Source organism: Atractosteus spatula, chromosome 3, assembly GCF_055471065.1.
Source record: "Atractosteus spatula isolate fAtrSpa1 chromosome 3, fAtrSpa1.hap1, whole genome shotgun sequence".
Taxonomy (NCBI): Eukaryota; Metazoa; Chordata; class Actinopteri; order Semionotiformes; family Lepisosteidae; genus Atractosteus; species Atractosteus spatula.
In genome coordinates, this window is record NC_142708.1 from 65,197,059 (window position 1) to 65,224,926 (window position 27,868).

General features: G+C 52.0%; 2 protein-coding genes across 3 annotated transcripts; both read right to left on the reverse strand.

The window, feature by feature from the left end:
• Positions 1 to 1,036: 1,036 nt before the first annotated feature.
• On the reverse strand, positions 1,037 to 5,912 carry LOC148838203 (uncharacterized). The gene is made up of 5 exons (XM_088911982.1): positions 5,860 to 5,912; positions 3,794 to 3,860; positions 3,198 to 3,242; positions 2,914 to 3,080; positions 1,037 to 2,343 (listed from the first exon to the last, which is right to left on the reverse strand). Exons 2-5 carry the CDS (start codon positions 3,846 to 3,848, stop codon positions 1,630 to 1,632), a joined length of 981 nt encoding a protein of 326 aa, XP_088768108.1. The 5' UTR covers positions 3,849 to 3,860; positions 5,860 to 5,912; the 3' UTR covers positions 1,037 to 1,629.
• Positions 5,913 to 10,999: 5,087 nt separating this feature from the next.
• Positions 11,000 to 27,849, reverse strand: mcm7 (minichromosome maintenance complex component 7). 2 transcript variants are annotated; one of them, XM_088910357.1, is made up of 15 exons: positions 27,617 to 27,849; positions 20,898 to 20,977; positions 20,171 to 20,335; positions 19,962 to 20,086; positions 19,193 to 19,373; positions 18,501 to 18,638; positions 18,091 to 18,240; positions 17,875 to 17,989; positions 17,057 to 17,188; positions 16,865 to 16,948; positions 16,273 to 16,484; positions 15,912 to 16,177; positions 14,212 to 14,380; positions 12,129 to 12,238; positions 11,000 to 11,650 (listed from the first exon to the last, which is right to left on the reverse strand). In XM_088910357.1, the coding sequence occupies exons 1-15, from the start codon at positions 27,645 to 27,647 to the stop codon at positions 11,443 to 11,445; spliced, it is 2,166 nt and encodes a 721-aa protein (XP_088766483.1). In that variant the 5' UTR covers positions 27,648 to 27,849; the 3' UTR covers positions 11,000 to 11,442. The 2 variants fall into 2 exon arrangements, with proteins under 2 accessions (XP_088766483.1, XP_088766485.1); XM_088910359.1 differs by lacking the exon at positions 27,617 to 27,849 and adding an exon at positions 22,946 to 23,208.
• Between the last annotated feature and the right edge of the window lie 19 nt (positions 27,850 to 27,868).

The following is a 27,868-nucleotide window of genomic DNA, read 5'->3' on the forward strand; positions in this document are numbered from 1 at the left end:
AGAGGCGTTCTCTAATCTCAGCCGCGACTACAGATGCATTGCTCCTGCCCTGGGCCTGTTTTCTGGGTCTGTGCTTTCAGGAAACGGCTGGCTGAGATCCTGGGATCACTTGGTTATCAACTACGGAGTGGGCCAGAAGCCGAATGGCTTCTGAAGAAGGCTCAGCTCCCCCTGCCTGTTAACCCCTCCGGCTGTAAAACTGCATGTGAAAGGCCAGGCAGGCTCTGGGGTGGTTTAATAGTAATGGAGCACACCGAGGTATGGGATCTGGGCTGGCTCAGTTCTGTTCAGTAAAGCAAGAGGACTGAGGGCACCCCCCTGTGACCATGGGCAACGTGGCACAAGCAAGACAGCCCCTAACGAGCCCCCTGCCCACTGCGGTTGTGTTTTTACAGAGGCTTTTTTTCCCCACCAGGACTGCAGTGTCAGGGAGTTTCCACACATGCGGGCAGCAGATGGAGTCATTAGGGCTGTAGCTGGCTGTGATCAGAGGCCCTGCTGGGGTGGGGGGGTGTTATAGGACTAGTATGCCCTCTGGTTATGGGGCATTTAATAACACCAGGCTGGGGACTCACTAATGACAGCCCCTCCCCTCAAAAATACTCTTCTTTCTTGGGCATCTCTCCTGTGTTTAGTAAAGTGCTCCAGTCTGCAGACACACAGCTTTGTGTTTGTGCCTCCCACTACTCTCGTTCCATGAACATATACTGTTCTACATGCCCAGTCTAGACACACACTCACACACCAACACACTCACTTAGATATACTCTTCACAGCTACAAACACGCTCACTGAAACACTCTTCACAGATACAATCACACAGTCACAAACATACACATACATTCTTAGATGCAGTCACACTCTCATAATCTCAAATACACAAATGCAATCATAGAGGAATACACTCAGACTCACACTCACAGATACAGTCCCACAGAACCACTTGGTCTGACTTGCAGTGACATGCCATTTGACGTAATGGCCCAGTCAATGAGAAATGAAAAGACAAGCTCATATCTCTTCTCCTTGTTTATTTCTTGCTATCTTTATCATCTCTGGTATTAACACCCCACTGTCCACTGAGAAATACAGAGGGATGGATTCAGCAGTTTTCCACGGCGATCAGGGTCCTCCACTCTCAGCGTGCCAGATCATATAAGAATTGTGTATTTCGGTCCTTTTTTCCAAATTTAAAATGAAGAAGCAGTTTTTACTTTCACAGAATGACTTTAAAGCGAGGCTGCCTGAGCTGAGCCCCAGACTGTTTTCATTAGTCCCCTCAGAACACCTGTTTTCTCTCAAGAACCCTTAACAAGCCTGATGAACACCATCCCCACTCCTATGAATTCAATAATAGCAAGATGAGTGTGATTTGAATGTTTGCCTTTGTTTCTCAGGCCCTTGAGAGAATGTAATTATTGATCATCCTTCATTAACTTAAAAGTTTCATCCACAGATCCATTTTTTTTACATCTGCTCTGCCTTTTCTATATGAGATGCAGTTTGAGGGAATGATAGAAAGAGGGGACCAGCCCTGACATGGAGATGGAGGGATTGGGGCAGGAGGGAAGGGGTTGGGGCTTACTGGTGGGGGCAGGATGTTTTAATTGCCCCCAGCCTCCAGGGTCTTCACTGGCTGTCTGGAGTGTGATGGGTGTAGGTGTAGGGGTCATAGGGGTTGTAGTTGTAGTACTGCCCATGGACATAGTAGGGATAGGGCAAAGGCTTTTTAACCTTCTTCTGAGGCTGGGGCGGAGCAGGCTCTTCCTCTTCCTCCTCCTCCTCTTCCTCCACTGGGGGGGGCTCAGGCACCTGGGGGTGGGACTTCCCTTTGGTGAGCATGTGGGGCACCTCTCTCAGGCAGTCGGGGTCCCAGTAGGGGTCGCAGTCATACTCCATGGCTTTGTAAGGTCTTGGGGGAGGGGGAGGAGGAGGAGGAAGGGGAACTGATTTTTTCGGAGCCGGGGGTGGAGGGGGTGGAGGGGGCTCCTCGGTTTTGGGGGGCTCCTCGGTTTTGGGAAGCTGGCAGGCAGGGTCGTAGCGAGGGTCACAGGGGAAAGGGCTGGAGCCCAGGGTCATGTAGACGATGTGGGGCTGGCAGGTGTGGTCCCGGGGGTCACAGAGGTAGCGGATCAGGGTCTGCTGCAGTGGGGCAGGAGGCGCAGGGGTGGTGGGAGGGGGAGGGGGGGGCAGGGTGGTCTTGCACTTCTTGTCCTTGCTCGGGTCACACTTGGTGGGCGCCAGGCCCAGAGTGTACTGGTAATAGGGGGCATTAGAGCCGTGGACCTGCTCGAGGTGACGCATCTGCTGGTACAGCATCCTGATCCGGTCAATCTCATATAGCTGGAGCGAGAGGGAGCAGAGAGGTGAGCTGGGTATTAGCGAAACAGTAGAACCAATGTATTACTGCTCTGTATTACATACTGCTCCTCATCGCTTATTACATATTGTTCTTGCTCACTACTATATGTTTACTGTTCCACAACATATTTATTGTTCCTGTTGTGTGGTGTTGTCTGTTGTACTGTGTATGTACTGAGAGATCAGCTCGATTAAGAGTTCCAATGTACGTGTATATAATTAACAGCTCTACTCTACTACTCTATTCTTTATTGCTCCTACCCTTCTCCCTGTCACATGCCACACTCCTCTACCCATCAGAGGCCCTGCCCCTTCAACCACCTGCCCCATTCCCTTATAACAGGCCCCACTCCTCTCCCCATCTCAGGCCCCTCCCCTCCACTGCCATTGGCCCAGACCCTCTCCTAGTCACATCCATCAGGGCCCCAACCCTCTTCGTATGACATGCCCCGCCCCTCCATTGTCATTGGCCCAGACCCTCTTCCTAGTCACTGGCACCTCCCCTCATCGCCCCATCCTGGGCCCCACCCCTCCATCCATTCAGGCTCTTACCCCTTCAGTGTGCCCAATGCTGTTGTAGTATTTGTAGTAGGCCTGGAAGTCCGGACTGTTGCGGTGCCACTTATCGGCGTTGCGTTTGGGCCGGGAGCGAGAGGACAGGAAGTCATGGGCCTTGGCTGGGTCGATCGTCACAGCGCTGACCGTCTGAGCCTGCTCCCCTAAGGGGCAGAGAGAGGGAAACCCTGCTGAGTATCTCACAGAAACACTGGACCCCATGTCTCCACACACCTGAGTTATCCGCCAGCTGGGCAATGAAGAAGAGAAGGGTTTTTTACCTTCAGGCTTAATGATCTTCATCAGCGACGTGGCTTCCAGCAGCCCTGCGGATGGGAGAGAGAGAGAAAGTCACACTTTTCCAAGTGTCTCCTGCAGCCTCCAGACCTCCAGCCTCTGGGTCCAGATCAGCACTGGTTCAGTGAAAAGCATTTTCCCCCCACACCCCCATAATCTGCCCTGTTTCTGAAACCCCCTCTGCTTAGGGAATAGAACAAACTAAATGAATGCCTCCTAATGGGGCCAGCTGTACTGTCTAGTTGTCCACAGTACCATTGTGTACTGTGGCATAGACATCACTTTTCTTTTGAGTGAGTCTTTGTCAGGCCCAGCATGCCTTGGAAAGCTGCTGTTGTGTTTGTGCCTCCTCCCTCAGGTGCTTGGTGTTGTGTTACAACACTGGCGTTGTGTTTGAGCAGGTGTCAGCACAAAGATCGACACTCAAGCTGCTCCCCTGTATCTCAACCGAAGTTAGTAAGAGGGCCAGTGAGCAATAGGCACCAGAGAAACATCACTGACGTTTGTGCTACTATAAAAGCAAGTTATTTTTATTTTAAAATGTAAAAAGCCTCTAGGAAAAGCAAGCAGTTCAACTCACCTGGAAGCAATGTGGTGCAGCACAGTGCCCCCGCCAGGAATATCTGAGCCATCATCTTCAGCAGCTCCTGCGAATACAAGTGCACAGCACAGCTCTGAGCAGGAAGTTGCAGGCTTGCAGAGTATGGACTCTGGCAGGGGACATAGGTCACACTGGACTTGTCAGCTGGGCACGATTGATGGAAAAGGGTCAGCCGTCTCCGCTGAGCACAACAAGACACACTTGACCCACTGCGCCCAGATTCAGGGGCACAGCTTCATGCCCACCAATCACCTTCATACTTCTAGCCATTCAACAAGAGTCAAAAACGTTTTGGAAATGCATGCACTGTAGGCTGGGGGAGCTGTAATAAATTACTGTAAAAATACTGTGCAGAAGGACAGCACAAATGAGAAAGCATTTGTGAAGAGACTGAACCAGCCAGAGGGCTGTGGGTTTGAATCCCACAGCCCTGCTGCTCTAGACTTGAGTTACCAGATACCTTTTCCACAGTGCACCAGAAATCCTGACTATAAACTAATTTATGGGCAGAAGTAGTATGCAGTCTAATCTGATTTGGATAAAAGTATTTTTAATGACGTGACTGATTACTTTTGAATTTTCTATCATAACTCTGCGCCTCAAAACTCTTCAGCAGAACTCCACCAAAAAGATCCTGTAATGACACCACTACAGTGAATGCAGTTTTAAAAATTCAAATTGAATGTCTAGTGTAAGAATATTTAGATGCACCAGTCCCTCTCTCTCTCACACCAGTCTGCCCCCTACACCAGTCCCTCTCCCTCTCTTCAGTCTGCCCCCCTACTTCAGTCCCTATCTCTCTCATCAGACTGCCCCCCTACTTCAGTCCCTCTCTCTTCATCCCTCTCTTCCCACCCATCGTTCTCACCCCTTTGCTTCTCTTTGATGCTCTTTGATCTGAAGCCCCCCATCACTTTACAGCACATCTGGCTCCTCAGCCCCCACCCCCTCTTCCCCATTTCCAGCGTGGCAAGGGTTCAAGGTGCTTTAACGAGAACTGCTTCGTTAGCAAGTTCTGTACAACCCTTCCCAGCTCAGAGGAGGCTAATGAGAGACAGGCTCACACTTGGAACACGATTCCGGTGACACTGTGTGTCCCCTCCAGTAAAGCACAGGGCTTATTTCCTCTCTTTTGCTCAACATCTGGCCAATAATGGGCTCGTTTGTGTGTACAGGGTCCTGTTTGCTTCTAGGACAAGCTGTAGCGCACACCGCGAGTAAGAACAGCTACGAACAAGAGGCCATTGGGCCAGTCTCACACATTCTGCACTCAGTAGTCAATTGTTCCAAAGATCTCATCCAGCTATTTCTTGAAAGAAGCCAGGGTATTGGCTCCAACAACAAAGCCTGGCAGCTTGTTCCACACCCCCACCACCCTTTGTGTAAAGAAGTGCCTCCTGTCCTGATTGGAGGATCTTATCCAGCCGTTTCTTGAAAGAAGCTAGGGTGTCGGCTTTGACAATATGCCTAGGTGGCTTGTTCCACACACCCACCACTCTGTGTAAAGATGTGTTCCAGATGAAAATCTCTCTCTGTATGCTCATATAACTCATTTTACTCAGGTAGCAGGACCCCTTTCTGCCTGTCAATCCACAGAGCAACTGCAGCGCCTGTCAAGACAGTATCTGTGCAGCAGGTACGGTTTAAACTACACTACCTCTCGAATCCACGGTTAGAGAGGCGCGAAGAGCAGCAGGGATTCGCGAGCTTTCCTCAGCCTGCGGAGCGTGTCGGAGTTTCGCCTGGTCTCCGACACTACCGACCAGACCCGTCCCATCACGCACTCAAAGCAGCACTGAGCCCACTGACAGGAACCCCACAACCCCTAATTACTTACGATTTACCCTCTCACCCGTCTCCCTAAACCATGATACTGAACCCCAGCCACTTCTATGCGGAAGTGACCGACACACACATATTAATTACCTCAGCAACGTTTTTCAGTAATAAAATAATATTGGTAAACACCGCATTTTTAAAGAATACGTGGATAAAACATTATAAATGAAGATGGACCCCCCCTGCATCCCCCCGGCTAGACTTACCTGGCCTCGCGCCGCTAACTGTATTCTGGCAGGTAGAGCCGCAGGTGAGCTAAATACAGCTTCTCCTGTCAATCAGCGCTAGACTGAGCTCCTATTGGCTGATGGTCGAGCTGGGGGTGGGGCCACGGGTGACGTGTTCCTCTTAAGCGGACTGGCGGCACCGCTTCTCCCCCAGGAATGATCGTAAAAAGTTCAGATGAAATCGAGATAGAACCCCGCTGTGAACACAGCAAAGTGCTGCCGTCAGCCCAGCCTCTGTGTGTGAGGCTCTTGTTCCCTTTCACAAAACCGAGAGATCTATTCGAATAATTTTAAAATAAACTTGTTTGCAAACAAACATAAAGTCTCAATGCATTGCCTTTCATTAGAAATGACATTCGCTGTTCGGTGTGGTTCAACGAGCATGAATATTAAAGCAAACTTCTTTAGCTTTTTATTCTGGTGTGGAGTTGTGATAAAGGCGCAGGAGCTCAGCTTCGGAGGAGCTGGCCATGTGAGACGATCTCTGTATGTACCCCGGCGGTCATGGGTTCAAGTCTCAGGTGGGCCAACAGCTCGTGTCCACTCTGAGCGCTCTAGGACATTTTCTAGCCTCGGAATGGCTAAAAAGGAAGAAACATGAGCTGCGTTCTTTAATAATAGCAGAGTAATAATACATTTTACCAGTGATATGAACATCGGTTTCCATCGGGACACATAAACGAGGTTTAGGTGTGTATATTAGTGGCTCTGTTGCAATGGCGCTGTGGTCTTCACCCTAAGAGAAAACTAAACTAGTCTTCAGAAATGAGACTTAAATGTAAACGCGTTGTGAATCATGTGCTTCTTATTATCTAGTTCCAGTTATTAGAAATAAAACCCGACAGAAACAATGTCCGGTGTAGCGACATTGTGAAAGAAAAGCCGAAACAATCAGCCCGCTCTGAGCTCGGGAGCCTCCGGCCAGGGACCGATACTGACACTGGCGTTCATTACAACTCGGCTCATTGCAGCTTTGAAAAAAGCCAGTTACGCGCAAATCCTATCTGCGTTTTTATCTTATTTTCACCCATTCCAATCCAGGTCCTGAGCAGTATAATAACCAGTTTCCCTCCTCCGTGTGAGCCAGCCTGATCAAATTAGAGCCTGTTTTCCTGCGAACCAGCTGGGCTCGCCAGTGCCTGCCGGCGCGCTGCCTACAACTCGTTGCTTACTTAGGACTCTCGCCCTTCAGGCACGGTGCAGGACCCTGGTAGCTTCTTTAACCCATTCTGCGTTCGCCTCGTAATCCTGAGATCTTGGTTCCTGGGACTGACTTTGTATCAGGGTGACTGTGTGTGTGGAGTTTGCATGTTCTGCCCACTTTCGCATGGTGCTGCAGCTTCCATTCACCTCTCGCTAGAAGGTGGACTGGCTGTCAAATGTTGCCCGTTTCACAAGGAGTAGGAATGGCTATACACCCGTGCAGCTGTAAGCGGAGCTGAGAGTCGTAGGGTAGGGACCGCAACAATCCATTCTAAATCCATCTCCCTGTGAACACAGCTGCTACACAGCACAGCAGCTTGAACAAGGACACAACTAGTGTCCACACCAGGGACCCGGTCCTATAACCTCTTGGTAAAGAGGTCCATTTCACTGCCCTCCTCACCCCAATCATCCCCCACTGACCAGAGCTACACCGTATTGCTGACATCGACCACCCCACCCTCTAGGGGGCAGTAAATCATAACAGGGGTAATACACACGCAGGGACTGGACAAAAACTTTCACTCAATCTACAAAACTCAGAAGGGAAGAACGTTCAAGTAGACAAATCTTTCAGATCCTGACACACACAAGAACATAACAAATTGAAAGCCTGCCCTGCAGGTAGCAGCCAATCGATGTGAAGGTCTGATCCAGCTTGTTCCCTGAAACAAGCCAGGGTAAGGGTGCTGACATGGCTGGGCAGCTTGTTCCATACTCCTGCCACCCTTTGTGTAAAGACGTACCTCCCTCCTGTACTTGGAGGTAAATGCACATCCAGTTTCCCTTTCTGTCCTCACTGAGTCCCCCAGCTGTGTGAGAACAGTACTCTGTGACCCCCTGTTCCCCTATTTTGCACAGCTCTGCAGTTTCCAGGTTTCCTCTGCATCAAGCGAGAGCCCGCAGGCCTCTGGCTTTCAGTGACACGTAAGGAAACTTCACTTCATACGTCTCTTAAATCTGCTTGGGTCACACTGCCTCTCTTTTCCATGATTTTGCACACGTGGAGCAGAGGCCAATTACCGCGAGGCACTGTGCAAATTCGCGGGCCAGGATTGGCCCTGCAGGGGGGTGATTGTAGTCTAGGGTTTCTGCTGAGTCTGTGCTAGTTAGGAAAAGAAACGGATAAAAATTCCTCCGCTGCTGGAAGCAGGAGAGACAGGACCCAGGGGTGCCTCTCGGATGGCCCGGGGGTGTGGATCAGCGCGGGAATAACGAGCTCCCGCTGTGAGGATAATGTGGCGGCTGGAGCGCTTGGCAGGGTCTGTTCTTCCCAACATCCAAGAGACACGGCGCAGGTCCGTACACCCGGTCCCCCGTGTCAGCTTTCCAGCCAGCTATGGATCAGTGCGAAAACGCCATTGGACAAACTTGAATCCCTACGGGCTATTTTCACATCCGAGGCCCTGCGTGGCCTTGGAGGGGGGAAAATGAATGAAGATTGAACATCAAATTGTGATTAAAAAAAACATTTGAATGTTCAATTATCTAAACTGTGTGGGTAAATGTATCTTTCAATTCTAAAACCTCCAAAAGGAAAATATCTTGGAAAAACTCAGTCTACACTGTTGGTCAAGTCAGAGGAGGCAACAATATTGTCAGCAGCCATATCACTCTGCAACTCACAACTGGCAACCCACTGAAGCTCTGCAGGTGTGAGCCTGGTCAGTACCTGGATGGGAGACCTCCTGGGGAAAAACTAAGGTTGCTGCTGGAAGAGGTGTTAGTGGGGCCAGTAGGGGGTGCTCACCCTGTGGTCCATGTGGGTCCTAATGCCCCAGTATAGTGACAGGGACTCTATACTGCAAAATAACCAGTTTTTTGGATGAGCCGTAAAACCAAGGTCCTGACTCTCCATGGTCATTAAAAGAGTAGGGGTGTAACCCCGGTGTCCTGGCCAAATTTCCCATTGGCCCTTACCACTCATGGCCTCCTAATAATCCCCCTCTATCAACTGGCTTCATTACTCTGTTCTCCTCCCCACTGAGAGCTGATGTGTGGTGAGCTTTCTGGCGCACTATGGCTGCCGTCACATCATCAAAGTGGGGCTACACATTGGTGGTGGTGGAGGAAAGTCCCCATTACCTGTAAAGCGCTTTTGAGCGGAGTGTCCAGAAAAGCTCTATACAAGTGTAAGCAATTATAACAATGCAGAGAGAAGAGAAACAATCGAGTGCTCAGATGAAAGTGGGACTTGTTTAATCTACATCTACAGTAAGGGTCCTTGATTTTCTTTTTTGAGAGGATTCAGAAGGACCTCCACATGTTAGAAATACAGGGGCTGGATACCTCTCCCATCAGAGCAGGGGTGTACAGGCACGGGGAAGACCGGGAAGACTGGGAGCAACTGAACAAGGTCAGTCAGGAATGGCCAACGGCAGTTTTTGGGATTGCCATTTCAAATTATCCCTGAACTACCTAACAAATAACCACTGGTCAAAATTACATTGACCTATAAAGCTTTGTTGTGGGTCTCCAGCACCTGGGTTGACAACCTCTGCATTAGAGGGCTCTGGTTTCCAAGTTGAACTGCTGTCGGGCACAGACCATCTGTCTGAGAACAGTGGTTGACCTTCTCAGTAGCAGGAGCAGGACACAACCCAACACGATAGGATGCAAAGCACGGTCAGTAACAAGATTCTGGCCCAGTCCTGTGACTGAACAATGAGAAATAGTTTCACCTAGTCCCGCCCCGCTAAGATGAGAAGGCCTGAAAATTGACCCTTCTGTTGTCTGTTTCTGAAGACAGTGAATGGCTCTGACCCCCTGTAAACAGATATGTTGCATGAAATAGTCCAGAGATCTGAGCCCAAGTCACATTCAGACCGCAGCGGCAAGGATGCTCACGGCGTCTGGTCTGCAGCTCCTTCAGCTCAGGCTCTCCCCCAGCGGCTGCCTCTGGTTGACGTGTGGAGGCTGGAATGCCCCCTGGGCCCTCCCCTCCCTCAGCGCCCGTGAAACAGACGCTGATCATTGTCTTTAAACACCAGGTTGACCATACGTGAGCTGGGAGGCACGAGCTCCAGGTGTTGCAGTGCCAGAGCTGGCATCTCAGCTATGTCGAGCAGCAGAGGTGGGCGGCGCACCGTAATCAACAGCACCCCACAACCTGTCGCAACCGGCCCCGCTGCACATGCCCGGCCACCCCCACGCTGGAGAGCACAGCTGTCGAACTGCAATCCTCGTCTGCAGCCAGACCTCGAGTTCTAAACCCTCTCTAGACCAATATGTGCCCGTGCGCGCTGCGTACGAGACAGCAGATCAAGAACAAGGGAGTAATTCTGGACAGGGGTCCTTCTGTGTGGAACGTGCATGTCCACTCAAGTCTAAAAATGTCATATGGGATCAATAAAGCAGGTCTTTTGGGTGAGATTTAGTTATCTGAACACATCTTACTAGGTAATTTAGGGTGAGTTGCAAGACTAACCAGATTGGGACTCCATGGCAATAGGGGTTCCCAGTCCTGGAGAGATTCTTCCCAGACTTTTGGTCCAATAATTGGATTAATCAGCTTTTAAACATGTAGGATGTCACCTTTAATGCATTAAAAAAGTTTCCCAACCTCTACAAAGGAAAAAAAACAATGTTCCAATCAGGCAACATATTGGTTTCAGTCTACAATGAGGAAATGGAAGCTGAGCTGGAATGATAGGCAGCAGGGACGAGGACTGGGAAGGCCGACGACAGTTCTCTCTCTCTGGCTCATGGGGGTGACAAAGAACAGCTGCCCATCACTGCGCAGGTGTGCAGCTGCAGGAAGGACAAGCCCAACGCAGCACCTGCAGGTCTGCACTGACCAGGCCGACTTGAGCTTCGGCAGGAACAATCCAACACCAGTCTGGAAGACTGACGGAGGATGAAGACAACGAGAAGGCAAAGCTCATTACCCGATCGCACAACAATGTCAGAAGAAAAGGAAAAATAAACTGGCCTTTATTGAAAAGTGTAAAGCAGGATGGGGAACATTTAAACAAAGTACAGGGAGAAGCATCTCCACTGGAACTGCTGGGCAGGAGCGCTGTCACAACCTGGCAGCAGGGGGCGCTCAGGAGAGAATCTGATCTTTTTCCTAAATATTAAAAACAAATGCTGCAGAGGTTATAGTAAAGACAACTCCTCAAAGAAGCCGAAGTTCCATTTACACAAGAAGAACATGCCTAACAAAGACTGATTATCACGTATGTACAAGTCTGGCCTCTCACAGTCTGAGCTGCAGGGGCCGGGGTGAAGCCCGGTCAGCTACAGGCCTGGTGGGGCCGTGATCTGTGAAGAGACAGTTCTGGTGCAGTGTGCTCGCTCTGGGCCGCAGAGCCGCGAATAAAGTCCTCCACTCTAAGGTGCCGGCCCGCTTGCAGGAGTCTACACAAAGGTGATGCGGGTGCGAGCCTGGTTGACCTGCCACACATTGAGCTCCTCGTACTCCTCCAGCGCAGACTCGAACTGCGCAGGGGTGAAGCCCTTCGACACGCAGCGCTGCAGGCCGTCTGCAAACCGCACGCTGCGCACCCCCTTCTCCGGGACCATCTCTCTGAGCGCAGCGAAGATCACGTCCGCTGGCCGCTGGGCTCTGAGGGAGAGAGAGAGGGGTTAATACAGACACACTGGACACTACAGTCCATTAACACTGCACTGAGAGAGGTTAATACAGACACACCGGACACTACAGTACATTAACACTGCACAGAGAGAGAGGAGTTAATACAGACACACTGGACACTACAGTCCATTAACACTGCACTGAGAGAGAGGGGTTAATACACACACACTGGACACTACAGTACATTAACACTGCACTGAGAGTTAATACAGACACTACAATACAATCAAAGCTGATATGAGCTACAGACACAATCTTAATTCTAGGAGAGCTACACATCCCCTCTTGTTTTCTAAAACTATTCTAAACTACTTGACTGTCCCAGTAAAAGCCCTCACTAGTCCAGATAAATGTGATCTGCAGCCTCTGACTGAACATACCCAGTTAACCTGCCTGGAGTACCCCTGCGCTGTCTGTACCACAGCATTGCAGAGCGGAGCCGAGTTACCTTGTGCTCTGGTTCTTCTCCGCTTGCAGCGAGTCCTTGGACATCTCCATCAGACGCATGGCCTCGTTCACATCCTCCTTCTCCACGGTGTCCACCAATCGCAGGCGAGCCTGAGGGCCAGGGGGCGGGACAGAGCAGAGGTAAGCAGGGTGTTGGAGCACTGTTCTCCCTCTTGTTACCCATCTCAGTACAGACAGCATTATAGCCTTATAGGCACAGCATTTCCACCACCTCTAGCACTAAACCTAGATTTCCCCCTGAATTTTCTCCATTTTGGAAGAGCAGCTCACCAACTGCTGATGAATACTTTTCCTTCTCAAGTCCAGCATCGCAGAAAGAGGACACTTCCTTGATACAAAACACCGTTTCTGAAACTTGAAAAACCCCTCCAAAGCAGAGCGCAGTAGGACCCCTGTGGCCCTCCTCATGCTCAGCCGCTGCCGCGCAGTGCCAGCACTGTCAGACCGAGACAAGTGCAATGCCCTCTGGGATTGCCGGCAATTGCCCAAGTCTCCGCCTCTCAACACTGGCTAGTCCCAGATTGGCTGAACTACCATCAGCCAATACCTACTACCTATGCCATTGGCTGAAAGGACCTCAGGAGGCCTGTTCACCTGCTGCAAAGATGGAATTGCTCCCCACATCATGTTTCCACTGTGCAAACCAGCAAGTGGGACAACAATGTAATGCCCCCCCCAACTTCCCCACAGGTGGCCAGCCTTCCATCAGGTCAAAGGCAAAGCAGGAGTGATCTGCATATTAACCACCACTCCCCTCTCTCTGTAGAGCACAGGAGGGCTTCCCTTCCTGGAATTCCTGCTTTTGCTGCAGCCCGAACACAACTCTGCAGATGCAGAGTGTGACCTGGCCTCACAAAAATAACTTCCATGACTTGGATGCAAAGCATCTCATCCTTTGGAATATTTCTCTCTCAGACATCTATTATTTTAACAGGAACCAGTAATTTTAATTTTTACTTGGGCAGGAATGCATTTTCCGCTGTTTGTGTTTTTTTTACACTGCATGCCTGGTGTTTACATGGATCACCACTAAAACTCAGTGCTGGGACATCCCAAGGAACAGATCAACTCAATCAAAAAGCCTATCTGCTCGCTATTTAACAAGTGAACACGGCACACGTGCGCAGTGAGCAAGTGCGTTCTGCAGCCATATAAACTCTACTGCCTGCACCGGGACAGAAGGACCTGCCCACCTGCAAGAGCAGTCCTGCTGGGGTACGAATTTCTTCAAGGACGGCCTCTTGGCGTCTCGGAAGCCGCACTGGTTGGCGGCCGGCGTCTGACCGCAGCCTGGTAGCAGGCGAGAGGAGGCGGCACCAGCCACAGTCAGTTTTGCATGGGTTTGCACAGCGGCACTGACAGGCACAGGCTGACTGCAACCCTGCAAAGCTGACTGGGACCAGCAGGGCAAGAGAGAGAAAGAGGGAGAGCCTGCAGCAGAGTCCAGGCAGCACACGGGTCGAGGACAGGAAGGCCGCCACGCAAAGCACACAGGGAGACACAGCACCTAACAGGGGAGTGCCAGTTCGCCTCAGGCAAGACAACCTGTTCCCCTTAATAAATGGGCATTATATTAACACAAATTAGCCATCTTCTTAGAAAAGGTGCATCAAGTCCTAAGCAGCAGCTCTCATTTGACCAAGTAACTCTGAGGCTTAAGCAGAGCTTCTCTCCACCCTTGTGTGAACAGCTTGTTTTGTGCCGTCTGGCGCCCCACAGTGGCCTCTCAGGAGAAGTGCAGTGCCTCTGTGTGTCGGGAAGTGCTGGTTTTGCAGTAGGCTCTCAGGTTAGCTACCTGCACAAACAGCACTTTGGGCACCCAGGGGCCGTTCTCCTCTGAAGACTGCCGCGCGAACCTGCGTCTTGGCCCTGCTGTGCAAGAAGTGCTCACACTGCGGTAGGCTGAACAGAGGAACTACCTGCACTGTAAGCACTTTAGCACAGCGAGGACCCCTCAGGCCAGCGCTTGGCTGCTGCAGACACTTGGACCTCACCGACAAGCTTCAGTGCACCAGACCTGTGCTTGGGCTGCATGGTCTGACCGGCACAGAGACGCGTCTTACCAGTGCAGTGGACAGGCGGAGGATGGACAGCAGCGTGCGGGCAGAGGTGAAGGTCATGTCCTTGTTGGTGCGCGCCTCCTTCCTCATCTCCACGTAGGCGGCCGTGATGTAGTCTGCCAGCGCCTCGGGCACCACAGGCTGCTTCTTCTTACACAGGGCGATGTAGCGCCTGGCAGAGAAAGAGCAAGAGAGAGCTGACACTCTGGAGTCCACACTGAGGACCTGCGGCCCCCTACCACCACCCCACAGGCGACTGGTAGAGAGACCTGATGCCCAGGAGTTAACACTGGAGACCTGCTGACCCAACACCTGGTCCTGCCCCCCTAAGGGAGCAGAGCTAAACACAGACTCATCTCATTTCCCCAAGAAACGTTATTGGCACTAACTGCTACACCAGACCCGGCACCACGGGACGTTGCCCCATCAACTGAACTGCCCCCCCTCAGTTTTGGGCAAAAGGATTTTTGAACACTTTCGCTTACTTAACTTCCACCCTAAAAAATAGTTGTACTTTGTCAATGGTCAGATAACTACACTAACCCCAAATCCACAGTTACTACATCAAACTGCTTGATGCGCCTGAGGGCTATTCATTCAGGAAACGGCACCTATTACATAGCTTCTACATTATTGGGCGTCAACATTATTACGATCTTGTTTGCTCAGGTGGACCGATTTCTTGCAGTAGTTTATCCTTATACCTTACAATCATTATATAACTAGGACAGTAGTGATAGAATTTTGTGCTTTCTGTTGGTTTCATAACTATTTTTTCTTAACGATTCAGGACCTCGTTACCATCGTTGTAGCTGCAAAAATGAACACTTAGGGTATTCTGTCGCTCCAGGCAATAATAACCGCGAGAGTGCTGATGAACGTGAAACTGTACTTCATCGCTAAATATCCGATTGCTTGTCGTTATCTTCTATCACGAAGCACTAATCAGTGGCACGGTTGCGAGATTTCACTTGGGTAGTTGCAACGGCTCTGTTTCAACAGAAATATCGCCACCCCCTCAAACTTCCAGACACCTCCCTACAGATTTTTCCCCTGGTGTCGGCCCTGTGCTAAGCTCCACGGCCGAAACGTTGTGTTTTCTTTCTTCTTTTTATCAGCATGGAATAAACCTATTACTTGTTCCTATACTGCTTATTTGCATAATTTACTGTCCTAGATGGGAAGTTTGCTTTGCAGGAAAAAGACATAACAATAGAGAATACAGTTCACAAGACATGGATCCATTAACAAAAAAAAAAACACACATGTACAAGACTGAAAAACAAGTTAGAAGCCTTAAATAATCCTCAGTCTAAAATATATAAAGTTGGGTTAGCAGCAAGTAAATGGATACTGAGCAGATTAATAGCTGTACAAGTTATCAAAATCGATGCCCCGATAGCATTGGTCATGGCAATCCGTGATTATATTGGCCTTCCGCACTGTTTCGTACAGATGTCTGCCAGCTGTAGCAGTTGAGCATTTGTACTGTTCTACTCAGTCTGTTTTTTTAAGTTTATCAAGTTACTGCTGCTTCCCCGCTACATCTGTGGCCCTGGCCAGGACCGCGAGCAGCATGGGTCATGTTCGCTGGGTGGCTTTGTAAGGAAACCGAGGCCGCTGGCCTGGAAAGCCGTGCGCGAGTGAATTCGGCTTTGGTGCGCCGTGCCCCAACAGGGTCTGCCCCTCTCCCCCAGCCTCACCTCATGAGCTTCATGTCGATGGGGGTGAAGTGGGAGGGGGGCTGGCGGCAGTGCTGGTGCACGTAGGTGATGTGCTGGGCCAGCCGCAGGTCGCCCTCTCGGTCGGGCCGGTCCTGGATCAGCCACAGCAGGTCGAAGCGCGACAGCAGGGCCGCTGGCAGCTGGATGTTCTGCTCCACCGACTTGCGGGGGTTGTAGCGGCCGTACGCGGGGTTTGCTGCCGCCAGGATGGAGCAGCGCGCGTTCAGGGAGGTCATGATGCCCGCCTGGCACGGAGAGAACAGGCAGCTCAGCCGGCGGGCGGGCGGGAGAGACCGGTGGGGGCAGGGCAGCGCCCCAGGGGCAGGCGAGTGACGCGCACCTTGGCGATGGAGATGGTCTGCTGCTCCATCACCTCGTGGATGGCGGTGCGGTCGGCGTCCATCATCTTGTCGAACTCATCGATGCAGCACACGCCCTGGTCCGCCAGCACCAGCGCCCCGCCCTCCAGGGTCAGCTCGCCTGTCAGCGGGTCCCGCATCACTGCCGCCGTCAGCCCCACCCCGGAGGAGCCGCGACCCGTGGTGTACTGACCTGGGGCAGAGAGGGGAGGGAGACTGGAGGGTGAGTTTGGGGAAGAACGAGGAATTAAAGAGGGGTGGGGGTCAGGACAGAGAACTTAACACCCCCAAACATTAGTGTGGAGCAGCTGCTAAGGACCTGAACTTCCAGCTATAGGGTGCTGGAGGGTTCAAATCCTGGGCGAGGCACAGCTGCTGTGCCCTTGAGCAAAGAGCTCCTTGACGGCTTCAGTAAAATACCCGGCACTGTCAATAGCTAGAACCTTAGCAGCTTTAGATACAAGCTTTGGTTCTACACATCCGTAATGATTCTAACAGCAGGCACTTGAGCGAGGGCTGAAGGAGAGAGAATTGGGAGTGTGGGGTTCACAGGGGTGGCCGGTCTGTACGCACTGCGCGGGGCCAGCCGGTCAATGTAGGACAGCAGCTGGGACTTGGCCACTCCGGGATCACCCATCAGGCAGATGTTAATGTTCCCTGAGGATGGAGGACACACACTGTTACACAGAATCCCTCAGTCTCCTCCACAGTCTCCCACTAAGTACGTGTCACAAACACAGCGCTCTCGCCCACCCCCCAGCTCACCCCTGATCTTCATGCCGCGGGGTGCCTGCTCCACCCCGCCCACCAGCAGCAGCAGCAGGGCCTTCTTGACGTCTTCGTGGCCATAGATCTCAGGGGCGATGGAGGCGGCCAGCTTCTCGTAGAAATCCTCCTCTGGAAGGGACAGAGAAGTCCTGGTCAGCAACTCACTCTGCATAGCTTCGTCTGAGTTAATATCGTCCTACTTTCCATGTCGCTTTTCTAAAACTGGTCTGCTGTCTGTCCCCCAAGCCCCTATGGGTGAAAGAGCCTTCTGCTGTGATGCCCCTAAGCTCTGGAATTCTATCCCTAAGGAAATCAGAGTCACCTTCCCTACACTCCTTCATAACTAGATACAAAACCTTTACTTAACAGGTTCTGTTATTTACCCCTAACGTATTCAGTACCCCCCCTCTACCATCTCCTCCCATTGTGCATTTTCTTGTACATATCTTGTGTATTTTTTTGTTGTTGTTCTGTAAAGTGCATCATGAAGCCTCCTTTAAAGGCTTAATAAACTTGAATATATATAATTTTACCCTCCTTCCACCACACACTGGACCCCGTCCTCTGGGACCCTGATGTCTACCGGCACATGAGCTCTGAATCCCATTTTGGAAAGCACCCTTCATGAGTAGCTCAGGGAACAACAGGGGAGAGCACTGAGGACCATTCTGTCACTGAGATGCACAAAGCCTGGCAAAGAGGCATGTTAACCACGCTAGTATGAGGACATACTGCACAGAAACCAGGACAATGCAGCACTGCAGAAATTAAAAGTATGGACCCCCACTGCACCTCCACTCAGCCCCCCCCGGCACCTGTGATCTGTCGCAGCTCCTCCTCGCTCAGCTCCTCAGTGCCCAGCTCATCGTCCTCGGTCTTGTTCATCATGACGATCCTGTGGGCCTCCAGGTACGTCTCTGACAGCAGGCCCTGAGAGACAGGGAGGGGCCTTCAGTCATGGCAGTTAAGGTTTTGCGGGGGAGATGGCAGCTGCTGCACCACACGAGAGGGACCCAGCCTGTGGAACTGACCTGCACGGCCTGCCTGAAGCCACTCTTCAGCTGGGGCAGGAAGATGCCAGAGATGGCCACATGGTCCCCAGGCTGGGCCAGCCGAGTATTCTCACCACGCACAAACACCGTCATGCTGCGCGGGATGTTCCCCACCGGCACCTGGTCACTCTGTTGGCAAGAGAGGGGTTAATACAGACACACTGACTGGACACTGCAGTCCATTAACACTGCATTGAGAGAGAGGGGGGTTAATACAGACACACTGACTGGACACTACAGTACATTAACACTGCACTGAGAGAGAGAGGTTAATACAGACACACTGAACACTACAGTACATTAACGCTGCACTTAAAGAGTCAGGCTACTGTATTGCACGAAAACCCCACTGTGGCAGAGGCATCTTTTGTGAACTGCGAACAACTCACATGCTCCTGAATCCTGAGCTCCTGGAACTTGATGAACTTTGACCCACGAGTCTGTAGGTACAGCCGCCCTCCTGACTTGTTGGTGACACACTCCTGACTGGGGCACATGATGATCGGCATGAAAGAGGAGGACTGGATCTGAGAGAGAAAACGGACACACAAGTCATTACTCTGTGAGTTAACGGGGACACATCGGTGTCCAGCGTCCAGCACAGAATCCCTCAGCATTGACCAAGCCAAAAAAAACTCATGCAGTCCTCAGACTAAACAATTAGAAGCATTTTGGTGAAGCTGAGTTGCTTCAGCACTATCATGCAGAAACATTCATTGCATCAGATATGTGAGAAACTGGAGGGATTGTCGCCTGGCTGTGGTGTACTGCTTCTGCACGAGTGATTTAGCAGAAAGGCCTGGCTCTGTAAAACCTGCGCTGTGCTGCTGAAACTCTCTATGCAGCAGAAACACCACAACCTGTCAAAACCACAAGGGTGCCACGCGTCCGCTCATGCTCATTTTGTCATTCTCAACACTCTAAAGCCAGCAGGCACATTGTGGGCAAGTCAAACTAAACTCTCCTATCTCAGTTGAAAACAGCCTCCTAGTTTCAGTCCTAAATGTACTGATTGAAATGAACAGATACCCCCCCCCAGCACCACAGTGGTATGCTCCCCCACTCCCCTCTCCAGTCTCACCGGTTGGTACGTCTCTGCGCCACACTGGTCACAGGTGTAGGTGGCGACCACCATCATGGGCTTGACCTCCGTGGTCCGGGTCACTATCCCGCGCACTGTCACCAGCTTCCCGATGCTGTCGGCCTTCACATCGCGCACCCCTCTTGGTTTCATCGTGCTGGGAGGCTTGAAGTACACCTCGCTGAGGGAGGGACAGAAAGAGACACTTGGGGATTGGAACTGCTTTATCCAAGTCAGAGTCGTGGAGGAGCTGGAGCAATCCAGGCAAGCTATGGGTGGAAGGCAGTGTACACCCTGGATGGGAGGCCAGTACAGAACAGGGCACACACAGACACACACTCACACCAGGGTCACCTGTACAAGAGCCTGTTGTAACCAGCATGTCCTTAGACTGTGGGGGGAAACCCATGCCAACACAGAGAGAACATACAAACATTCTTCCCTAAACAACACAATCTAATACCAGAACTCTCTCACTTCCCCAATCAGCTTCAAATAGAAACCCAGAAGAGCTACAGTCAGTGTGTGATCTCCTGTAATAGCCTCAGGAAGAATCAACCTCTCAAAATGCTTTTAATAATGTGATGTCTGTATGTGTCAAATAACCTGTTAATTTTCCGGCTTGGCAACACTAACTCATCAGTAGTGCCAATAAAGCTCTTTGACTTTGAGAGAGATGAGAGGCAGGAAGCTTCCTCACTGATAGGGGGAGAGAGGTTGGGGCGCACTACAGAGCACTACGGGGGAGAATGGGAGGACGGAGACTTACAATCTTCTCATCAGCTCGGGCGGGTACTGGTTCCGGGAGTCACGGGTGTCGGTGGGGTCACGACCTCTCTGCTCCATGAGCAGCCGGTGCTCGATGTAGACGTCCAAGGAGTCCTTGGCCACATGCTGTAGAGAGAGGGGCGGTCATCTCACTAGGCCACTCAGGCCGGCTCCCCCCACACCTCACTGAGGGCAGACACGGGACCTCACCTCTCTCTCCCGGTACTCGGGCAGCAGCTCGTGCACGGCATCAGCAAACAGGCCGGCGTAGCGCCGCGTGTTCTCGCACACGCTCTCCACCAGCTCGGGGTCCTCCTCCCCGACATCGTCCAGGTCGATCACCAGGGACACCTGCTCCCGGTGAGCCACCGACACCTGGAGAGGGAGGTAGAGAAAAGGAAGGGGGCACTGAGGCACGCACAGGCAGGACTGCTCCAAACACACGCCACGCCACACAGCAAGCACCGAACATGCTTCCAGATCAAGGGGAAGTAAAGCACTGCTGCTTCCTCCATTAGGAAAACTGTTCAACTGCAGTTGAATTGTACTCAACAAGTTCTGCAGATCATGTGGGCAAAGGGGAGAGGAGAAAAACCCCCAGTTGGGGAAAGGAAGCCTCTGGGGGGCCCTGGACTTCCTCCTCCCCAACTCCAGGTAAATAAGCTGTGGATCTCACGGCTGTCAAATTTAAACACATTTCTGATGACCAAAGCAGAGCACGTGAAGGTCACAGGAGACAACTCCACTCAGGCAACGCTTCAGTGCAAGTAGGGGGAACCCCAACCTAAGCAGATGGGACACAGGGCTGCCAGTGCAGGTAGGGGGAGCCCCAGACTAAGCAGACGGGACACAGTTCACGCGCTCCAACAACTTATCCTGATTAGCTGTACAGCATGCCGTGGACGGCCACACCCATCCCCACGCCCCATGCCCTCACCAGCTGGACGCCGTACTTGAAGACCTTCTTCCCAGCGTCATCCTCAGTGTAGAACTCCTGCAGGAACTTCCTGCACTTCTCTGGAGGAAGACAAGACACAACCTTTAAAATGCATTTAAATGCAATCATGACACTTGTCTGGCAGGACTGAAAACAGAAAGCAGCAGGTGTGGCCTCAGGCTTTGCACGACAGCATCACAACTCAAATTCAAAGTTCACAGTAGTTTCTGAAAACCCTGTCTCACCAGAGGCAGGACTTCAGGGCTGGAAAACTAACTGTGGGTTAGAGGCAGGGGCAGATCTGAACTCTTGGGGGTGATTTTGGAAGAGTGTTACCCTGTGTCCCAGCCAAAAGGGATTTTCCGGCACTGCTGCAGAGGTTAAAGAAGCAGACAGAGAGAGTGGGGTCAGTGCAAAGGAGAGACACTGAAGTCACACCACACAGCTGGGGCATACCAACATGTTCTGGCATCACTATACACCCGTGCGGCACAGCTCTGAACGCCTCCAGTGGATCAACAGGTCCTCCACAGGGACGCAGAGGACCAGGCCTTGTGAACAGGCCCAGCTCCCCCTGCCACCAACGGCCTCTCCTCCAGCAGGGCTCCGGACATCTTTCTAATCCTTTAATCTTGAAGACCACTAATCTGGTGTCAGGCGACAGGACCAGCCCACAGCAGGCCAGGCTTCTCCACCCCACACTGCAGACACTCGCTGGCTCCACGCACAGGAGCCCCCCAGAACTGTTCGATCGGGCTGGCAGAGCTCACGGGCCATTGCTTTCTGACATTCCAACCCTGCTGGCTTCAGAGAGGGTCCAGCATTCACAGCTTGAGGACACCCATGCTAACCACATACTCCTCCCTAAATCATTACACCATGCTGGGCAGTTGGACAGCCTCGACAGGCAAACTCATCACAACAGTGCTGCCAAAAGCACAGCTCTCAACTCACAAAACACAACAGCTTTCGCACACGACACAGAGCGGCGGCGGGGAAACGCATGTTGACGACGCAACATCGGAAAACCGCGCAGAGGAGCCACAGGGTACACGCGTGGAAGCGGCTCGTGCTGGCGCAGTCGGCCTTGAGTGACAGCCAATCCGCGCACCGCTCCAGCTGTAAACAAAACCAAGAGCACGTGACCTCCCCTCCCCTCCCCCCCGTGACACTCCACTCTACAGCGCTACCGCTGCTCCCAGCTCCCACTGAGCCGAAATCACGGACCTTCAGTTCACAAACTCAAGAGACTGCTCCTCTGCGCGCCCCGGAAAATTATCCTTACATGCACTGGAGTCACACATCTTTTTAATATTACAGACCTGGATTTAAGTTTTCTGCGTGGACAAATTACAATGTCCACTAAAATACAACGCGTTCGCGTCATAAGATCTACATAGGCAGGTTTCCATATGAACAAGTCCACAGAAAAGTTACAAGACTGCCTATTAACTACTCTAGAGCAGTACAAACGTGAACGGCGCCGTGCATTGAAGCACGACAAACATAAACACTAGTTTAAACAGTATTAATTCATAATTAAAATGTCAACAACACAGCCCGCCTGTCAAAAATGTCGATTCTCAGATTATCCCCCGGACGAAATAATTCAGCGAAGCCTCGGATACACACCCTCACAATCTTAAAGCTCCTCTGCGCGTTTCCAGAAGACCCCCACCACCACTACCAATGGAAATTTACCACGAGAAGCCACCCACGCGCAGCTCTTTCACCCGTTCATTTCACTTTCGGTTTTAAAACAGCCCAACTAGACTCACAAAGACAATCCGCAAACAGCAGCTTTCAACAGAGCTCGCCCGCGGAACAAAAAGAAAACACCCACACGCAGGGACAGCGAGGACCCCCCCACCCGTGTCCGCGCTGATCTCTTTGTTGGAGAGGGAGTCGATGTCCACTAGTAAACAGTGCCGCACATGGCGCCCACGAACTCCAATCCACGGCCGTTCGTCCGTCTTTAAAACTGAGCCCGAACTCGGATCGGGGAGGGAAGAGAGCCCACCAACACCGGGACAAACACACACGCGGACCTCAGACACTGCAGCTTCATCAGGAGCGCGGTCGCCGGACTCGCAATCCACCCCACGCCCGCCGCACGGAGCCCGGCTGCCCCCGTCTCTCTCCCCGCACAGCCCGGCACCCCCCTCGCCGCGCTTCCTCCGCCCGCCCAGCCGGCCGGCCGGGGACAAGGGCGGCCCCGCAGCCCCGAGCTCTCGCCGCGACTCGGGGCTCCTTCCCGGCGCTGCTCCCCACACCGCGCCGCCGTCTCCTCACTCCTGCTTTTGTAAACAAAGAAGCACATGGCTGCTCGGCCTCGCCACCCCCTGCGGGGCTTCCGCGATCCCTCCGCGCGTCAAATAGTGCCCGCTCCCCGCTTCCTCCAAGAAAACATCACACCAACCGCGACCACCACCCCCGCGTCTCAGGCCTCCCTCGCCTCACCCCGACCCTTCGCGCCACGTAATCCGGGAAAGAAAAATCAAGTTCGCAGGAGAATCACACCCTTACGCGCACGCACACTGCACTACAAACCCCTGCTCCACTCCGGGCGGATGTGGCCGCTCTGCGTGCTGAGCCTTTCACGACAGCGAGCGCGTCATCACCCGCCAAAGAGCCCCGACGCGTGACGTCAGAGGCGCAGCTGCTCTCGAGCGTCGCGCGCGCGCGCGCCAGACTCCGGGAGGTGGGGCCGGATAGCAGGGGTCGCGCGCGCCTGGGGCGGTTCTCCACCAGGAAACAAAAGCGGCGGCCGAGACGCGACCCCGCCGCTGCAGAAGCAGCTGGAGCACGACACACCTGCCCACTCCACCCGTCTCCAGAATCTCTCCGCTTCCTAGTCGAAACGCTCGTTCAGGTTGCGTAAGAAACTCGGTTGTTGAAAGGCGGTCTCCAAGACGATAAAGCACAAATCCAAGAGCTCCAATTAACCCTAACTCTCAATTAAATAACTGAGACCCATGACGAATAGACTCAACAAAAGTTTAATTTGATTTCTTTCTGGTTCATTCCTAAACGTAGTAAGTTTCCTAAATGCAGTAAGGCGCCTTCCAGCTATTAACGAAGTTAATGCGGTTAAAATCTCCAGCCTCCGAGGAGGAGCCCAGTGTGGGCCTGGGGTCGGGGAAGGAGCTCAGCTGCAGGTTTGGGGGACCCCAGGACCAGGGAGCCCCCAGAGTACAGTTCGGCGCATGCACTGGTGTTAGACTCATACATTAGACCTGCTTCCAGCACCAGGAATGCTCGCTCTCAAGGCAGGGATATTACAAAGCTCTGAGCTGAACACTTGGTCTGATCAGCTGAATCAACTGGAAGAGGGGTCACAGAGTACCTGTGCTGGGGTCTTCCCAGTCCAGAAGTGGCCAGGCTATGCTGCCCAGCTGCCTGTTCCCACCCCTCTCGCAGCTGCAGCTGCCAGTGAAGGGGAGAGCGGTAGTGAGGAGGCAGCCTTCAGCCTGGGCAGGACCTGAAGAAGCCTGCCTTCACCCCATCACCTGTCCCGAACCCCAGCAAGGCACCCCCCACCCTCAGATGTACCCGTGCAGATGGTTTGGGCGTTTGATTCGCTCGGTCTTTCAGGTCTGTCAGCCAGGCAAGACGAGTCGAGCCAAGCGGGTGGAGACGGGAGAGGGCTCGGTCCCGGACTCGGAGCGCAGAGAGCAGAAACTGGAGCCGAGTGCGATAAAGCTTTTTAGCTTTTACGAAAATTGGATATAGCAATAGGAGGAATGCATAATGATTGTTTACAAGGTTCAATAATGTACACAGTTTTCAGCTATTCATGCAAATGTATCCTAGAGTAAATAAAATGATGTCCTGTTTTATTACTTCAGCCAACAACCTTGGCTTGAGGTGTCCAGAATAAGAATTTAAGAATTGTCATGTAACTTATTTTCTTACTTTTCCATAAACAACATCCCCTTTGGTGAGATGTATATATTGTAAAATAATGACCTTTTTTATTTAATATCTAATCAACTAAGAGAAGAAATTTGAGGTAATTCGGTAGAGTAAAATGTTTTTTTAAAATATTTTACTCATGTTTTACTGCTTTGTACCCAGGATAAGCTACTGTACTTCACTAACGGACTACAACCTCATTAACTGAACTGTCAATATACATGCCCTCTGGGATTTCTTTTATAAAAACAATGTTTCCATCGTGAAGAAGGGAACTCCCAAGGTGACCAATTTCACAATCTCCTGTTCCATTTCGCTTCACATATGATGAAATCTAGATTCAGTAATGATTTCTCAGCTTGTGGTGTTCAGTGGTGCTGTCATTGGGTGTAAATGTGTGAAAGGGACTGATCTAGTTTGTGAAAATAATGTTAATGAAAATACATTCAGATGAAATACAAGCTACTTTGTAGTTCATCTAGGTTGGGTAAACATGTACTGAGCTCACTGGACCAGAGAGGGTCCGAGATTATGTGTCCTGAGAAAAAAAAGAGAAAGATCTTATCAACAACAGTGATGTGCAAGAATAAGTGTTGTTATTCTACTACAAATAAAAGTAGGTTAAAAATGCATCAAACCTTTTGTGGAGTATTTGGATACTTTTTGGGCATATCTGACTTCAAATACATTTACCCTCAGTTTCTCAGAGCATCAATATTTGTTCTTGAGGTACCCCAGTATCCTAGCTCCCTGATTAAAGGGTCCTCCTAAGTCAGTGGTACCCCCTGCAGGCCCAGGGGTCCACAGCCCTTCGGGTTTGACAGATCTCTTTAGCCGGGAGATGCTCAATGCTACAATCAAACCAAGAATGAGTTCACACCTGTAGCTGAGAGCTGTTCCGAAATGAGAGTTTGCAGGCCATGCCCACAGCTGTCCCCCAGTCTCACACCCCACACCCCAAAACAAGAGGCGCAGCTCTGTGCTCTCTATAGCGGAGTGGTCACAGCAGGCTGAGCAGGGCCCTGCATAGTAATGCAACTGAAACAGTTCAGTGTACCTGCACAGTTCTTTCGGTCTGAGGCAGGAGCCTGAGCAGATCAGCAGTTAAATTATTTTTAAACAACAAGCAGGATCACTGGTTCCTTGAAACACAGGATGAAGCCTGTGGCCTAGGTGTTGCTGGTTCGAACCTGGGACAGGACACTAGCGGAGCCCAACTGGGTCAGCTTATGATCTGACAGGGGGGTGTTTCTAACAGGTCCTCATTCATAACATTGACATCAGTACTATCAGCAGACACACAGCACAGCCCATGACAGGTGACAGGTTAGAGAGATCCAAAGCCAGCCCCGTCCTTAAATGCTCCCAATCCCGAAATCTAAATTCCTCCAAGCCTGTCCTGGAAAGCCACTGTGCCAGCAGACCAGTATCGGTGCTGCCTCGCTAGCTCAAGGTCCAGGAGCCAGCGCCACAGAACCTTCTCCCTCGCTGGGCACTGACGAGCCAGCGATCAGCAGGCCCTGAGCAGCACCCCAAATGCAACTACAGGGGAAAGCTTCTTTGCCTCCCTGCTGCAGCTCTGAACACAGGCATGGCCATGCACAAGGGTGACCAGACACCTGCTGTACCCAGGCTCTGGGGCAGCTATCCCACCCGTAAGCTGGTTCCCATTTCTTCACATGGGTGGAGGAGCAATAAAAACAAACATTTTGGTTCATCTGATCCATCATCACCTACTGACTCGGATCAGAAAGCTTCCCTGGAACTAGAACTAGATCTCAGCGTCTCTGTAGTCTTGCAGCCAGTACTGGGATCCCCAGCATGAACTGCTTCTGAAACATACAAACTCCACACAGACAGGCCCCACCAAACCAGAATCGAACCTGGGACACCGGAGCTGTGATCAGCAAGTTCCCATGCCACGCCTTCAGCATCTGAAACAGACCGACCAGCTGGGCAAGGAGCTGTGCTGTAGCTGCAGCTGCGCTGAAGGCAGAAACTGAAACTTCCTGGTCAAGATGCAAGAGTCTCTGGAATAGGAAGCACAGCTGCCTGGAGCGCACACTGCACAGCCAGCGGCCCATCCTGTACAAAGCCCATCTCTCTGAACGTGCTGTCCCGCCTGGCTTCAGCAGTGCAGGGTACAAGCACGACGGGACGGGACAGGAAGCCATCACAGGACCTACAGGCGCCCTTTCGAGAACGTTCTGCAAACTGGCGAGAAGGAAACGAAAACGGACACATCGCCCACGACCAGCATCCGTATAACGCGTAGGCCCGGCCGTCGGCACTTCCCGCAACCCAGCGGGCCCGTCCGCTGCGGCCGCCGGGGTTAAAGGTCGCCCCTCCCCCCGCGGCCATGTGCTTCTCGCGCTGAACTCTTTGTCTCCGAGTTCCATCCGGGTCGCAGCCGGAGCCGCTGCGGAGCCCACGGCCACGACACGGAGTTCGTGCAACAGCTGTTGCTTCACTAACGTCACGTCAAGCACGGCCACCCGAACGCCTCTGGCATTTTCACAGTCCTACAGCTGAACGGGACACAGACACAGCTGCCCAGCCCTGTAGTTTAATGTTAAACACCGAGGCGGACTGGCGCTCTCCACTGCCCAGCGCTTAGGAGATGTGTCGCATCATACACTTCAAATGAGCACCCTGCGGACGAGTTATTTAAGTACCGACAGGCGCTGGGCACGCTGACCGCAGAGCTTATTCTCCATATTTTCAAACCAGCCTGATCCGTGCACTGGTGGACCGGCGCCTTATCGAGTAACGAGCCCATTACACACAAAGGCACGGAAACTCACCCTTCTCCGCCTGGTAGTCCTTAGGAGGCATAGCTGCTGGAACCCGACGCGAAGTCACGGGAACGGGCAAGAAGAAAATGGTTTAATTATACGTTGTGAAAATAGCGTGTCTTTCTCGAAGAGTCCAGCCGCGAGGCCACTCGGTACAGAACGGCTCACGGTCTCCCAAACCCCTGCGAAAACTGGCGCCAGTCCGGCTCCCCGCTCAGCCAATCACCGCTCGGGCACCGAGTGACGTAGGCAGGGCTCGCG

Coding starts and splice junctions, on each gene's coding strand:
- mcm7 (XM_088910357.1), bottom strand. CDS start 27,647: ATGCCTCCTAAGGACTACCAGGCGGAGAAGG. Junction 16,485..16,864: donor TGACCGGCTGGCCCCGCGCA/GTGCGTACAGAC, acceptor TCTCTGCCCCAG/GTCAGTACACCACGGGTCGC. Junction 14,381..15,911: donor ATCGACATGAAGCTCATGAG/GTGAGGCTGGGG, acceptor TTTCTCTGCCAG/GCGCTACATCGCCCTGTGTA.
- LOC148838203 (XM_088911982.1), bottom strand. CDS start 3,848: ATGATGGCTCAGATATTCCTGGCGGGGGCACTGTGCTGCACCACATTG. Junction 3,081..3,197: donor GAAGATCATTAAGCCTGAAG/GTAAAAAACCCT, acceptor TCTGCCCCTTAG/GGGAGCAGGCTCAGACGGTC. Junction 2,344..2,913: donor GCATTGGGCACACTGAAGGG/GTAAGAGCCTGA, acceptor CTCTCGCTCCAG/CTATATGAGATTGACCGGAT.